We start from the raw sequence: 16374 nt of genomic DNA on the forward strand, positions 1-16374 counted from the left end.
TAATTTAAAATAAGCAAGTGTAAATTTGTTTATATCAATTGTAATCCAATTATAATGGTTGAACAGGGGTAACAGTTTGAGTACTTGTTTAAACAAATGAGCGTGGTTAATAATTGTTTAGTATGAGTTTGTAATGGTTTGCACTACCTAAATATCAGTTTGTAGAAGTATGATTTTATTAGTGTAGCGACTAAAATCTGAGTCTATACAGTTGAATACGGGTTGGAAATGGTTTGTAAAAGTTGAAAGTTGTTTTGTAATTATTTGTAACAGTTGAGTATCGGTCTGTGATGATTAAATTTCAACTGGTACCGGAATATGCATATCCATACAAACATAATACGAATAAAAGGGTGGAATTTTTTAAAAATTAGTAGTTTCCTAGTATGCCACATCGATCTCTAAAAATCCATGCATATATCAGACCATATATTGACACTTGAACTTCTGCTTAAACAATACTATAATATTTAGGGTAAATTATAGACCCCCCTTGTATTATGAGGTCTGTGACAAAGACCCTCCTGTACTTTGTTTTGCGATAAAGACCCCTCTTACTATGACCATAAGACAAAAACCCCTTTTTGTTAGCCTTTCCTTGAAGTTTGCCGTTATTTTGTTTTTTAATCCCCATATTACCTTTGTAATAATTATTTGAACAATTGGAAGAAAAATATTGTTCATCTTCTCCGACCTCACAATACACGAACATAAGTGGCAACAGACTTCAGTTGAAATCCTCCCTCTCTCACTTTCTCTCCCCCTATCTCTCTTCTTCCCCTTCCCCTTTCTTCTTTGAAATTTTCTCTGTTTTCCGTTCCTGGCAGATGGAGAAAAATCAGATGGGCACACCAAAACAAAATTTCTAGGTGAACATCATATCGAAAGCAGCTTGAGTTGGGTTTGATGCCAACCCTGTACTAACTGCTCCAAAATTATAGTTCATCTGATGATTATATAGAGTTACAACAACAACAACCATCATCTGAGTTCATTATGATACTAACCCATTTTTTATTTTTGACTGTGAGAAGAGGAGCCAAACATTCACAAATTTATAAAAGGTTTTGGCTGATTGGCTCATGGCTGTGACTCCAAGCGACGGGCGGTAGTTGGATTGTTGGAAAGATTCTTTGGCTCTCATCTTCTTTTCACCAATCACCCCTTTACACACTCCATGATTACTATGTCTATGTAAGTGAAAAAAGAGTCACGAGAGAAAGAGAGAGAATATATATGTATTGTCTGAACATGACAACTGATCCACCCATTCAATTTCCAAGTGGCCCTTAAAAACTTTACCTCCATTAATACCCATCTCCGCACCTTGCTTTATTCTTCCCTCCCTGAGTCCCAACATAGCCAAATAACCATGCTAGCGAAAGAAACTGGATTCTTGTAATTAATCTATCATCGGTGTTGTTTGGTATAGACTGAACTTGATTGGAATAATACTAGACGAACGAACATGGCTAGTGTAGGAGGATGGAGCAGAGAGGAGGAGAAGTCGTTCGAGACTGCAATTTCGATGCACTGGGCTGCTGACGACTCAAAAGACCGATGGGAGAAGATTGCTTCTATGGTTCCAAGTAAGATTGTAGCTGAACTGAAGAAACACTACGAGGTTTTGGTCGATGATGTAGATGCAATTGAGTTGGGCCAAATCCCGATTCCCACTTACATCAAGGAGGAGGTTGCCAACAGCAAAGATCAGCACCTCTTTCCTGCTTTTGCTTCTGGGGCTGCTGATAAGAGGTTGAACTGTAATTTTGGAACTGGGTTTTCTGGGTTGGGCACTGATTCAGGCGGGGTTGACATTGGACTCAACTCAGGCGGGGTTAAATAGGTTTTAAGAGGAAAAGGGCAAAAAATAGAAAATAGAAAAAAATTAGTGGGGTATTTTGGTAATTTAACGCATTCCGTCATTTGACTTAACGGTCAAGGGGGTCTTTGTCTCATGGTCATAGTACAGGAGGGTCTTTGTAGCAAAACAAAGTACAGGGGGGTCTTTATAATTTACCCTAATATTTATTATACACAATAGTAGAAACCATTATGTTAAGTATTATATATTATAAATATATGTTAAGATGGATGAGTGGTAAAACTAGAAGGGCTAGGGGCAGGCCAAAAAGAACATGTTTTGAACTAGTAAGAATTGATTTAAGCTCTAATACTCTAACAAAGGATATGGCATTAAACCAAATGGAATGACAAAACAGGATTCGTGAAGCCCGGGCCCAAGCAGCGCTGCAAGAGGCTGTATGGCAATTTGACTATATACAATATGTTTCAATATTTTACAAAGGCATCTTCCCATTCCATCCCAAAAGGCACCCAAAAAAAAAGAAAAAAAAAAAAAAACCTTTTCATCCACACAATCAGTCATCATCAGTCAAGCAAACAACATCAGTTGTGCAGGAGCAAGCTGCAGCTCCCTGTAACCCACTGGCTGTCACAAGCGTAGATGTGTCTGACATGTCCATGGTTGGATTTGATTGTAGATGAGTCTGCAACATTTGTGGTTGACTTGTAAAATGGCTGTTGTCAATGTCCATCAGAAGATCAAGAGCAGACATAGAAGTATTATGGAAAACCGGCAATGCATCCGCAATTTCCATCTGATGACTTTCTCTTGTCAACAATGGGTTGGTAAGCAGATGAGGAGCAAATAGATGCTGCACTGAAGATGTGGTAGCAGGATTACTAAGGGACTGCTGACTGGGCACTGTACAAGGACCAGGCATAGAACTGGGTGCTGGAGTAGTGACGGTATTACCAAGGGAATTCTGAGTCGGCATTAAATGGGGAATGGGTACCGACATGGATGTTACTGGTCTAAAGGTTTGGAGGTGTGTGGCCAGGGCTTGTGGTTCAGTACCAACCTGGAGGTTTCCTGTGGAAGGGACAACGGGGTTGAACTGTGATCTAACAGGACTACTAGAGAAAAGTTCCCAAAAATGATGGACTACCTGCAGGGGTCAGGATGCAGATGGACCAGCATCAGTGGGAGGTTTCTGCACCTGCTGCAAACCTGGAAGCTGAAGTAACTGCTGAAACAAACTGGAATACACACCTGAAACTGAAAGGAAATTAAGGGTCACAAATTCCATGGCACATATATGCTGAATTATGCTCACATACCAAACCAATCTTTGAAAATCTGGATGCATGAAGCAAGGCACCAGAAGCTTTAGATGATGGTAGCATAAGCCTCAAGGCCTGGGCCGAGGCTTTCATGGGTAACAGGTAACTGATTTTAAAGAAAAACATCAAACAAATATAGAAGTATAGAAGCATGCATAAGAGAAGTATATTTTTATGTAATAAAGAAAGATATGAATGAATAGATAATGGCATAAACAAAGGATTTGAGAATATTATGAGCTTTAGAGAATACCATCATATTCTTAAAAATCATTTAATAACAGGAACTGATTTGGGCACATCCGTAGTGAATTACAAAGGCCAATTTTGTTAATGATAAAGGATAAAACACAAACAAAAGGCATCTCTAGGTCTGAAGAATGTGCTTTATAATTAAATTCATCAATGTGAGAATTAATAAATTTGTGTACTTTCATGCTGAGCTAAATAACTCTGCAAGTAGTACACCTTGGTGTAGCATCCATTAAATTGATATTAAAATAAGAAATCAAGTTCCAGTAAATTGATATTAAAATATAGGAATGAATACTTAAAGCACCCCTCAACTTTGTGACAAATACTAAAACTTGCTCTGAGCTTTATGAAATGACCGACTTCCCTTGCCAGCTGATGTGGCAGGGCAGAAAGACCTTAATTTGCCATGAATCTCCATTGCTTGTGAGAGCATATAATATATGAAAAGAATGTGCATGGTTGCAGGATTTCAAGCCCACCACTTAACCTTCAGGTTCCAAGATCAGACTAGTCCAATAATGAGACCATTTGAACATTCCAATCCTTTATAAAGATCTCTACCCTTAAGAATGGGTAGAATGAAACAGACCAGATACAAACCAGAAAATTGGTCACCCCTGAGATCAAACTTTGAATCAAAATATGCAAAAAACTCTCTTTTTTTTTTTGATAAATAATATGCAAAAACTCTTTGAAGGTATAGTTGTTTCTGATGTTCGGAAGCAGCTAATTGCAATGAGTGATATGTATGAATTATGAAAGGCAGGTAACCACAACCAGAGATAATCTCAGTAAGTACATAGAGGGCTCTACAGAACAAAACATGGTTCAGTTTCTTGCCATTTGTTAGAATTCAGGTATGCTTTAGAGTTCGGCCTGACTGAGTTCAGTTATGTAGAAGAAGAAAGAGTGATAGAGAAAGAGAGAAAGAGAGAAAGAGAGAAGAGAGAATTCTGGTTCGAACTGAAAGAGTCAACCTTACTTCTCCCAGTCGGCCAGTAAGTATTTATATTATTATTAAAACATAACTGAAAAGACCTATGTGCCATTAAGTTAAGAGCACATGTTTCAACACAACATTACAGATCAGCAACATCAATCAAGGTATAAAGACAGAAATACCCCTACGCTAACACTCCCCCTCAAGTTGGTGAGTATATATCATATACTCCCAGCTTGTTACATATGTAGTCCACTCTTCCCCGACTCAAGCCTTTTGTAAATAAGTCAGCCCACTGATTTCCTGTATTAACATGTGTAGTGTCTAGCTCTCCATTCAGCACATTCTCTCTCACAAAGTGACAGTCAACCTCAATGTGCTTGGTTCTTTCATGAAACACTGGATTAGAGGAGATATGAACTGTAGCCTGATTATCACAATAGAGTTTCATTTGAGTGTTAATGTTGTACCCTACTTCCTGTAGAAGGTTCCTTAGCCACATTAATTCACAAGCGGTATGCACCATAGCCCTATATTCTGCCTCTACACTGCTTCTTTCCACAACCGTTTGCTTCTTACTTTTCCATGTCACCAGGTTACCTCCCAGAAACGTGCAATAGCCTGTAGTGGACCGCCTATCAGACATAGAACTGGCCCAATCAGCATCAGAATACCCTTCTATTTCAAGTTTTCCCCCACTCTTGTATATTAGACCGCGACCCGGGGCCCCTTTTAGATACTTCACAATTCTCAGAACCGCATTCCAATGAAGAGTCAGAGGTTGTTGCATGAACTGGCTTACCACACTAACTGCAAATGAGATGTCTAGTCTGGTAATGGTTAGGTAGTTCAGTTTGCCCACAAGTCATCGGTATCTGCCAGGGTCTTCAAACACTTCACCCATATCACTGCTTAGCTTGGTATTTGTGTCCATGGGTGTTTCAGCTGGTTTGGCACCCAACAAGTCTGTTTCTTCCAGCAAATCAAGCACATACTTCCTCTGGCACAGGTTAATCCCATACTTGGATCTCGCTACCTCTATCCCCAAGAAGTATTTTAGTTTACCCAAATCCTTTGTCTGAAAGTGATCCTATAGATAAGTCTTCAGCCTATCAATACCAATGTTATCATTCCCAGCAATAACAATATCATCTACATACACCACCAACAGTATTTTTCCTCCCGGAGAGTCATGACTAAATACAAAATGGTCAACCTTGCACTGTTTCATGCCAAACTTCTTTACCACCTCACTAAACCTACCAAACCATGCTCGAGGAGACTGTTTAAGCCCATATATAGCCTTCCTTAGTCTGCACACCTTACCATCCTCCCCCTAAGCAACAAACCCTGGAGGTTGCTCCATGTAGACCTCCTCGAGTAAGTCACCATGCAAAAAGGCATTCTTGATATCAAGCTGATATAGTGGCCACTCATACATGGCTGCAAGAGAGATCACAACACGAACTGACTCTATCTTAGCAACTAGTGAGAAGGTCTCTGTGTAGTCAATGCCATAGGTTTGGGAGTACCCTTTTGCAACTAATTGCGCTTTCAGGCGTTCAACACTACTATCAGGCTGATACTTAACCGTATAAACCCACTTACAACCAACAGCTTGCTTCCTAGGAGGAAGAGCAGCGAGGTCCCAAGTATGATTATGATGAAGGGCTGAGAGTTCTTCTTCCATGGCACGGCACCACCCTGGAGAGGCAAGGGCTTCTTGGACATCTTTAGGAACAATAACTGATGATAACAAGGTAACAAACTGGCGATGGGAAGCGGAAAGGTGAGTAAGAGAAACATAATTAGAAATGGGATGAAGGGTGCAAGTACGTTTACCTTTCCGCAAAGCAATGGGTAGATCAATCTCAGATGCCAAGTGGGGTTCTGGTGCCGGATCCGTCGACGGAGATGTAGCCGAAGGAGTAGTAGCCGGTGCACGTGGGCGATGTGTATACACATGATGGATAGGTGGGCGTTCAACATGTGGTGGCACTAGAGGCAAGGATTTGGTCACAACTGGAACAAACTGAGGATCGACAACGGGAGGTGGAAGGGGAGGAGGTGATGAGGAGGAAGAAACATCACTAGACCCCAAAAAGAACGGAGTAGACTCAAAGAAACTGACATCGGCACACACAAAGGACCGTAGAGAACCAGGATGGTAACACCTATACCCTTTCTGGGTCCGAGAATAGCCAAGGAAGATGCACTTGAGAGAACGGGCATCAAACTTGTCATTCCCAGGACCCAGATTATGGACAAAACAGACACACCCAAAAACTCTCGGCATAAGAGGGAACGGAGACAAAGAGGGAAACAAGACCTGAAACGGAGACTGACCATCAAGGATGAACGTGGGCATCCGATTAATCAGAAAACAAGAGGTAAGCACTGCATCACTCCAAAAAGGTTTGGGAACATGCATGTGATGCATTAGGGATCTTGCTGTTTCAAGGAGATGGCGATTCTTTCTCTCAGCCACCCCGTTTTGTTGTGGGGTGTAGGTACACGAGGTCTGATGTATAATGCCGTGTTGGTCCAAGTATTCCTAAAATGATGAGGATAAATATTCACGGCCATTATCAGAACGAAAAACTTTGATGTGGGTACCAAATTGGTTACGAATTTCAGCATAAAATTTTTGGAAAATGGTAAACAATTCACTTCTTTCTTTCATTAAATAGAGCCACGTCATCCTTGAAAAATCATCCACAAAAATGACAAAATATCTGTATCCATTATATGACATTACTTTATAAGGACCCCAAACATCTGAATGAACTAAAGAAAAATGACTCGACACACGGTTATCAACCCTAGAACTAAAGGGAACACGATGGTGTTTCCCAAACTAACACGACTCACAATCCAAAATAGAAAGCTGACTCAAGGACGGAACCTAGGACTTCAAGACTTTGAGCGACGGATGACCAAATCGATAGTGCCACTAGAGAGGAGAAAGAGATGACTGGAGAGCTGTTGAAGTTCTACCACCACCATCGTCAAGATAATACAGTCCACCTGCTTCATGCCCTCCACCAATCTTCATCCCCATCTTGAGATCCTGAAAGACACACATAGAAGGATACAAGGTAATGGAGCAGTTAAGTGATTTGGTCAGCTTACTAACAGACATAAGGTTAAAAGGCAATTTAGGAACATACAGAACTTATGAGAGAGATACAAGATCTAGGTCAACATTACCAACACCACAAATTGAGGATGTGGAACCATTAGCAAGGGTGACAGATTGTGATGTTGAGCAATGAGATAAGGAGGAAAACACACCTGGAGTTCCAGTCATGTGATCGGAGGCTCCAGAGTCAATGATCCAGGGATTGGGTGTAGGTGCCAGACAAGCCATACCTGAGTGAGCAAAAGTTGCCGTGTTCTGCTGTGATTGGATAAACCTCTCATATTCATCACGGGGAACACTCACCATCTCCTTCATGGGACCATCTGTGGATGTATGAGGCAACTGATCAGATGAATGATTCTCTTGTTTAAAGCTGGAACTTGAGTCACCGGCCGCGGCATGATTGGCCCAGGTTGTGGGAAGACCATGTAAATCATAACAATAGTCGATGGTATGTCCATCCATACCACAATGAGTGCACTTCCTCGGGCCTGAGCTACATCCTCTACCACGGGATCCCCCTGAATCTCTGCTCCCAGTATGACCACCACCACGATTATAAGTAGACCCACCATTGCCACTTCGGCCATATGCAGAACCACTACCAACACCACGGCCAGACTGAGCTCCCCGAGCTCCACCTCTACCACCACGGCCTCTCGATGCAGCAAAGGCAGATCTATCTGAGATATTAGCGTTCTCAGTAGATCCGATAGAAATCCTCCAAAGTCGAGCAAATACCTCTTCTAGGGACGGAAGAGCTGATCGCCCTAATACCTAAGCCCGTACTGGTTCATATTCAGACTTTAGTCCCACCAAAAATCTAGTCACATCAAGCTGCTCTCTCTGTTGTTGCTGAATCTTGACATCAAAAGTGAGAGGATGATAGACATTCAACTCATTACGTATGTTCCTCATGTTGGCATAGTACTCCTCAAGACTCTGATTGCCCTATTGCAGATTAAAGTGCTCTTGATAAAGCTGATGAACTCTAGTTGTATTGTCCTGCCCCGAATACAATTTTTTCGCATGGTCACACACGTCTTTGGCAATATCAAGGAACATGAAGTTCACACTAATCCTGGGTTCCATACTGTTCCACAACCATGTGATGATCTGAGCGTCCTCTTGCTCCCAATCTTCATACTCGTGAGAGTCAGAGGAGGGTTTCTCCTCTCTGATATGTTTTACCTTCTTCTTTGCCTTTAGAAAGACTTCAACGGATTTAGCCCAAGGCACATAATTCTTTCCATTTAACTTAATGGAGGTCATCTGAACATTCAGGTAGTCTGTAGGCACCATCACACTAGGTTTATAATCATTACTGTCTCCCATTATGTTATCACCAATTCTGCACACTTGCTGAATTCTATTATCGCTGAGATCTGCACACTACACACCACTAGGTCACACCTGTCACACTGATTGCAGCACTAATTGTTGCTGGAATGTGTGCTCTTTACACCACAAACCCTGCTCCTACAACTACCTGAAATCTCACCACTATATGATCATATCTCTTCCTTCAACATGCACAAAGAAACCAGCATAAACCCTAGCACTTACTAGTCGAAACACTAGCAAATGATTTGAAACACACCTCCTATTTAATCCATAACTGAAATCTCTTACCTTGTCGCTGAAGTAACACCCATGCGAGCAGGAGAGCAGTCCACACACAACAGCCACACACAGTTCGGCCCTCTATTCTTCCTCTACTAGGAGAGGGCGATCTCAGAAATCACAGCAACCGACCACATACGACCTGATTGGAGGCATAGAGACCCCCAAGGGAAGAGGGCGATCTCAGAAATCACAGCAACCGACCACATACGACCTGATTGGAGGCATAGAGACCCCCAAGGGAAGAGGGCGATCACTCCTTTTCAACCCTTTCCCTTATCTCCAATCGAACACAGAAAAAAAGAGGAAAACCCTAGATAGAGTGCATAGAGAATGAACCCTAGGCAAGCAGAAATCTAGGCAGATTTAACCTGCTCTGATACCATGTTAGAATTCAGGTCTGCCTTAGAGTTCGGCCTGAAAGAGAGAAGAGAGAATTCTGGTTCAAACTGGAAGAGTCAACCTTACTTCTCCCAGTCGGCCAGTAAGTATTTATATTTTATTAAAACATAACTGAAAAGACCTATGTGCCCTTACTTAAGTTAAGAGCACATGTTTCAACACAACATTACAGATCAGCAACATCAATCAAGGTATAAAGACAGAAATACCCCTACGCTAACACCATTATTAGTCAAATGATGATTTTGTAGGCGATTTTAGATCTAACTTACAAGATTCTAGAGGAAATGAAGATGAAGAAAGAACTGAATTGAATTGGACTAGTTTTACACTAATGATGAACTGAAAGCTACAAAGAAAAATCAACCAAATTGGACCAAATTTAAGATGATTGCAAGGGCATCCAATGGGATGCCATTAACAAACATGTCTCTCTAACAGGAGATTTTGAAGGATTAGAGTAAACAACCAAAAGAGATTTTAGTGTTTGTCAGAAAAGTAAGGGGGCTCAACTTGAAGTAATGTAATTGAGAAAAAAAAGAGATTGTGGGTTTTATATGCTTGAAAATGTTTTATATATTTGATTTTATTTTTAAATTCTCATTTTTTTATCAATAACAACAGATTTCATTAAATAGGAATAAGATTACAAATTAGAGGAGCTAAAGTATCTTAACTCCCCAAAAAAGTGGGCAGGCACCCAAAAAGGAAAGAACAATTACAACTGAGCCCAGAAACCAGAATCCCTATTCACCCCTTGCCTAGCTAATCCATCAGCAAAGGAGTTTGCATTTCTCTTTACCCAAGTACACTGAACTTTCATGTTCTTGATCAGACATTTGAATTTTCTCTTTTCATTGCTGTAGCTCCAAAGCTTAGAGGTGTCCTCTTTTAGCCAATTCACTACAACCTCAGAATCTCCTATAAACAGATTCTTGACATTTATGTCTTTAGCCCTTTGTACCCCTTCCAAAGCTGCAAAAACCTCGGCCCTCAAAGAGTCTCTCACTCCAGTTGAACTAGAGAACATAGCTATTACATTCCCCTTCTCATCTCTTAGCCCCCCCCCCCCCAATACCCGAAGGCCCTGGATTCCTCATGCTGCTGCAGTGCTGCCATCAAAATTTAGTTTTATAAAGCCAAGAGGTGGAGGGTTCCAAGTGGGATTCAAGGTCTTCTTAACTGAGGCTGAACTTGCCATTTCTTTCCATTTTCTTAACATACCATCCATTGAATAATCTGTGAACAAGTTCGTTGTTTTCAACCAATGTATTACCCTTATGTGGATCACTTCTAGCATAGTTTCCAACCCCCTCTCCTTTTCTGAAAAAGTCCTGGAGTTTCTTTCTTCCCATATAGTCCAACAAACAGCAGCCCTCACACATCTCCACATGATCCTTGACCATTTTGTTGGGCAGTTGAAAGAAGAAGAATTGAACAAGCTTTGCACGTTCAATGAGGAAATCCACCTGTGCACCCAAACAAAGAAGCAAACCATTCCCAAATATTTTTTGTCAAATCACAGGATATTAGTAAGTGGTAACCAAACTCACCAGAAGATTTACAAAGAACATAGCAGTGAGGAGATAAACAACTATTGGGTCTTTTTCTTTGAAGCACATCACCTGTGTTGATTCTTTCCAGGAAATCTTCCCAACAGAAACACCCAACCTCCGGAGGTATAGGTTGACACCACACTTCTTTGGCGGGGAATGACAAGCCAAAAGGAATTTCTGGTTGTATTAGGGCTTTAAAGAAGGAGGCACAAGTAAAGGAACCTGAAGGAGACAAAGTCCAAATCCTGCTATCTATTTTTGTAGTCTCATCAAGAATGGACATGAGAGTTAAGGTACAATCCAATTTTGTATCCCTGAGAGCTCTTCTCAAACCCAAGTTCCAACCAAACCCGGAAGTTGAGTTCGAGGGAACAAGGAAAGTGGCAATCGATTCATTTTTGAAGGTGGAGATAGAAAAGAGGGCCAGAAATTGGTCTTTTCAAAGGAGAATCCCCAACCCAAACAAGTTCCCAAAATTTAATGAGATTACCTAAGTGCAAGTCATACCTGATCCAAGGAGAAAATAAAGGCAGAATAGCTTGGATTGCTTTCCAAGGTGATGCTCCTGTAGTCATAGCTAGAATTCTAGAGTCCCATCCATTCTCCACAAGCCCGTGAATACTACATATTATCGTAACCCACAGTTTTTCCTTTTCCAATGAAAATCTCCACAACCATTTCCCTAGTATAGCCAAATTTCTCTTCCTTATATTCCCAATGCCTAGATCTCCATCCTGCTTGCTCCTACACACCACCTCCCACCTAACCCTATGGTCCTTTTTCTCCTCCCCTGGCTCCCAAAGGAAATCTCCCATTAGCTTTTCCAACTTTCTAGCCACCCCTACAGGCACCTTAAAGACCGATAGGTAATAAATGGGCAGGTTAGCTAAAGTAGACCTAATTACAGTGATTCTTCCTCCAAGAGATAGATAATTTTTCTTCCAAGATGCAAGTCTCTTTTCAAACCTCTCCACAACTGGAGTCCAAAAGCTTCCTTTTTGAGGATTATCTCCTATAGGAAGACCAAGGTAATTTAGAAGCCAAGTCGACACTGCACATTCCAAAATGTTTGCACATGCAAGGATCTCAATTTCCCCCATATTCACACCTACAACACAACTTTTTTCGAAGTTCACTTTCAGATTTGACATTTGCTCAAAAAGTTGTATTGTGAGTTCCAAATTCCTAATGGAATTCAAGTCCCCTCCTTCATAGAAGAAAATCCGTATCATCTGCAAACTGCAAATGTGTAAGTGGTATGTTCTCCTTGCCAACTATCCACCCTTTGATTAGACTCCTAGAATTTGCTCTAGAGATCAGTCTCCCTAAGACTTCAGCAACCAAGGTGAACAAGAAAGGAGAAAGAAGGTCTCCTTGCCTAATTCCCCTCAATGCCGGAAAGAAGTCCACCACCGTTCCATTCACCAAAATTGAGTAGTGGCAAGTCCTAATACACCCCAACACCCATCTGCACCATCTTTCTCCAAACCCAAAGTTGATCATCACCTCCAGCAGAAGGGACCAATCTTCCAAATCATAAGCTTTTTCCAAATCTAACTTGCAAACCACACCCTTTTTCTTTGATTTCTTGAAACCCACCACTCTCATTTGCTATAAGTATTTGATCGGTTATCTACCTTTCCCTCACAAAAGCTCCTTGGTTATTTGATACAATGGTATGGAGCACCTATCTAATCCTAAGGGACAACACCTTCACAATAATCTTATATAGACTATTTACTAGACTGATTGGTCTATAGTCCTTTGGGTGGGTTGCTTCTCTCTTCTTGGGAACCAAAGCAATGAAGGTGGAATTCAACCCCGGGTTAATCACTCCTCTTCTATGGAACTCATCAAAAACCAGCATTAAACCCTCTTTCAATATCTCCCAACAATCTTGATAAAATGCCATCGCAAAACCATCTAGACCTGGTGCCTTTGACCCATCCATAGAAAATACTGCCTCCTTTACTTCCTCAACATCAAATTTTCTCTCCAACCACTTCCTATCCTCTAGATTTAGATTGGCCATTTCGTCCCCTTGATCCACACCCTATCACTTAAAGGTTTTCTAAAGATAGATTTGAAATGGTTTGCAAGGTGTCCAATTTAAGAAGTGATTTACATAAATACACCAATTTGAACATAAAACAATAATGTACTTTATTCATTTACTGATAAATGTTTGTGTACATCAATCTGATTGGAGCTAAGGGCATACACTATCTAACACAGTTGTGCATTACTGGGCCCAGCTAACTTACCAGGGTATCCCCAACACAACGTCAACTCCCAAGAATTTCAGTGGATAAAGGTCCACCTTAAAGACATTCCCCTAAATCTTAACCCCAATGCAGCCATACATACTATCACAAGAAATCCGGTTCCTATCTGCTACATGAACCGAGAATGGGGTGTGGGTTGAATGGCTAGGCCCAATTTCTTGTTTAGGTCAATGGTGATAAAAGTGAAAGTGCTCCTACTGTCAATCAGTATAGAGTGTTCCCAACCCATTATGAAGCCTAATACATGCACGGTTTGGGGCGAGGGAAGTCCTATTAGAGCTTGCAAGGAAATTTCCTAGTATCCCATTTCTTTGTCTTCTAGTGGTCTATCCACTTCTAGGGCGGGTTGGGTCAATTCCATTTCCGACTCCACTTGTAAGAGGCAAAGTTCAAAGTATCGATACACCTCTATGTATCGGCAAAGGTGTATTGGTACTTAAAAAACCATTCACTTTTATATTTTTTTTAGTTTATTTTCAAATTTTGGTTTTTATATATTTTTATTAAATAATTAGGGTTCCCGAAAACACCTATTAACAAATGTTTCAGAACCCAAAAGATACGATATGAGACACCCGATACGATGTAACATATTGATACTTTGAACCTAGGAAAGAGGTTAAGTCTGTTAGGCCTTGGACTAGCGACCCAATGCAAATTTCTCATCACAATTATAACACAGGTCCTTCTCCCGTTAGGCCTACATTCCAGTCCAAGAGAGCCACTTAAAGTTTTGAGGGCCCATAATTTAACAATGGGCATGGCACTCAACAATGCATAATGGTGGAAATATGATTAATTTCAGAAAACAAGTTCCACCTAAAAACTATCCACCTTAGGTTATTAGAATTTATGCCATAGTCATAGTTTTCTAGGAGCCAATGCGATGCTAGGTGACAGGGGGGGCACCTTGTTGCCTAGGCAATGGATTTTTTTTCAAGTAAAAAACATAGATCCTAGGGTAGTTCCCTAGGTACCATAACCATATTTCCTTAATAATTATTCATAATTTTCATAAGAAAAGAATAAAGTTCATGTTAAGTATAGAAAATCAACATATTCATGAGAAGAAATAAGAAAGAAAAGAAATTTGAAAAAAAATATAAGGACTGAACCCTTATTTTTGTTCAGGTTTTGAAGTCTACGAGGCCTCGAGGGTTCAATACAGCATTAGCAATGTTTGTGTTGATGAAACCCTAACAAATAAGAAACTAATAAAAGGAAATTAGTATATAAAAACACAAGATGAATAATTTAGTTTAATAATGTTTATTTTATAATTATAATCTCAAAAAATAAAGAATAAAAAAGTATTTTATAATACAAAGTATAAAACTGCTTGGCAATTAGGCGAGGTTAGCCTCCAAGAGCGCCTTGTCACCTAGGTGTCATCTTGACAACTATGGCATAGTTTTAGGGTTTCCATCCTAAATCCATAAACCTAGGGATTCAACTTGTACTGAGCAAGCTAAATACAACCCCAGTAGCTCATGAACACACAGGTTCTGTCATTATGTGATGTGAAGAGATAGACCCCTCAGAATATCTTCCCCAGATATACCAACTAGTGGCCAACAAAGAAACAGTAACCAGAGTTTGTTATAAATTTAATGCACTTACCTCATATATACTGTAACCAGAAAAGAAATGAAAATGATAGAACCAATACATTCCTCATTGGTAAAAGGAAAGATAGAAGGGTGGCAAAGTTAGAAACAAACAGTCAGTTTCTGTTAAAATCTTTGCTGTTTCACTAATTGGAGCAGATTATGGGTCATACCCAACCAAATTCATTTGGAATCCTAATGTCCCACTAAAGTGGCCTTTCTTATGCGTTGCATTCTCTTATAAAAGACATACATCATTGACCATCTTTTATTCCAGGGAATCTGGTATATCTGAATAAGTAACTCATTCAAACTAGATATTGTAGCTATAAATTCTTTTATTTCAGGAACATGATGTTTCAACAGTCATTTTAGTTTTTAATATGTTTAAGCATAATTGGATGAATGAATTGGTTATCAAACAACTACATTTTAGTTCTGAGTTAGTTATTCTGACCTTTCATTAAGTGTTTCTATCTCACTTAGTGGTAACAACAACAATAATAATTTGTCCCATCTTAAATCATTCTGGCACATCAGTAACATATCCATGACAATATAACTTATGACACACAGATACATCTCAATACCAATGCTTTACTCCTTCAGATCAATCTCAGTATCTCACCATGCTGTATAGACTTAGACTTTCCAAATCTCTACTTTTTTGTAACTTAGATGTGGAAGGGGATTCCAAAACAGTCATGGGATGGCTATGATACGGGGTTGTAGGTTTTTAGGAACATCATGAGGGAGATAAGAAACTGGCAAAGGAGTTGAGAACATGCTACAAATTGATACCAAGGACTATAACTGATTGACAGATGGGTTAGAAAAACAAGGAGCCACTAAGGATCAATTGTTTTGGGGTTTGGATCCCTTAGGGGATCTGTAAGACAAACTGATGGGTGAAGGGGCTAAGCCAAATGATGGGGTGCTTCTGGCAGACAACTTTGCATACCTTTCTTTTAAACATATTAATAAAAAGCTTCACAGTTACTGATCAATAAAAATATCAATATTCTACTCCATTGGCACTAACATGAGAGGTAAACAAATTATAAGTTGCTTGTTTGGAACAATCTCTCCCAGTAACATCCTCTTTTCTTTGTTAGGTTCATTTGTATTGCATATATGCTTGCCTTCATCATCAACATGCATGCCTTATCCCAACTATATGGGGTTGGCTACATGAATCCTGTTTCACCAATCTGTTCTATTCAACACCACATCCACTGTTGAATTATTAGTGCTTAAATCATTTCTTACTACTTCTACCATGTTCTTTTTGTCTACCCCAAGCTCTTCTAGCCCCTTCAATGTGTAAGCATATATGCCTTCCTTCCCTAAGTATTTTTCATAAGTTATTTTTCCACAAGGGAATGCCAGTATTTCCAGGAAAGAGGACCTCACTTTC

At 40.1% G+C, this 16374-nt stretch overlaps 1 protein-coding gene and 1 pseudogene across 1 annotated transcript in view; one reads left to right on the forward strand and one right to left on the reverse strand.

Annotated features, from left to right (window-relative positions):
• The first annotated feature begins 1468 nt into the window (after positions 1 to 1468).
• On the forward strand, positions 1469 to 1846 carry LOC148868996 (protein RADIALIS-like 4 pseudogene; annotated as a pseudogene).
• Positions 1847 to 2108: 262 nt separating this feature from the next.
• Positions 2109 to 16374, reverse strand: part of LOC148868997 (uncharacterized) — a 30225-nt gene continuing 15959 nt past the window's right edge. Inside the window, exon 8 of the mRNA XM_088969887.1 lies at positions 2109 to 3082. Coding sequence (XP_088826013.1) covers positions 2982 to 3082 — 101 coding nt within the window. The 3' untranslated portion in view covers positions 2109 to 2981. The remainder of the gene's footprint in view (positions 3083 to 16374) is intronic.

Source organism: Nelumbo lutea, chromosome 2 (genome assembly GCF_056320005.1).
Source record: "Nelumbo lutea isolate HS-2025 chromosome 2, American lotus-T2T, whole genome shotgun sequence".
Lineage (NCBI taxonomy): Eukaryota > Viridiplantae > Streptophyta > Magnoliopsida > Proteales > Nelumbonaceae > Nelumbo > Nelumbo lutea.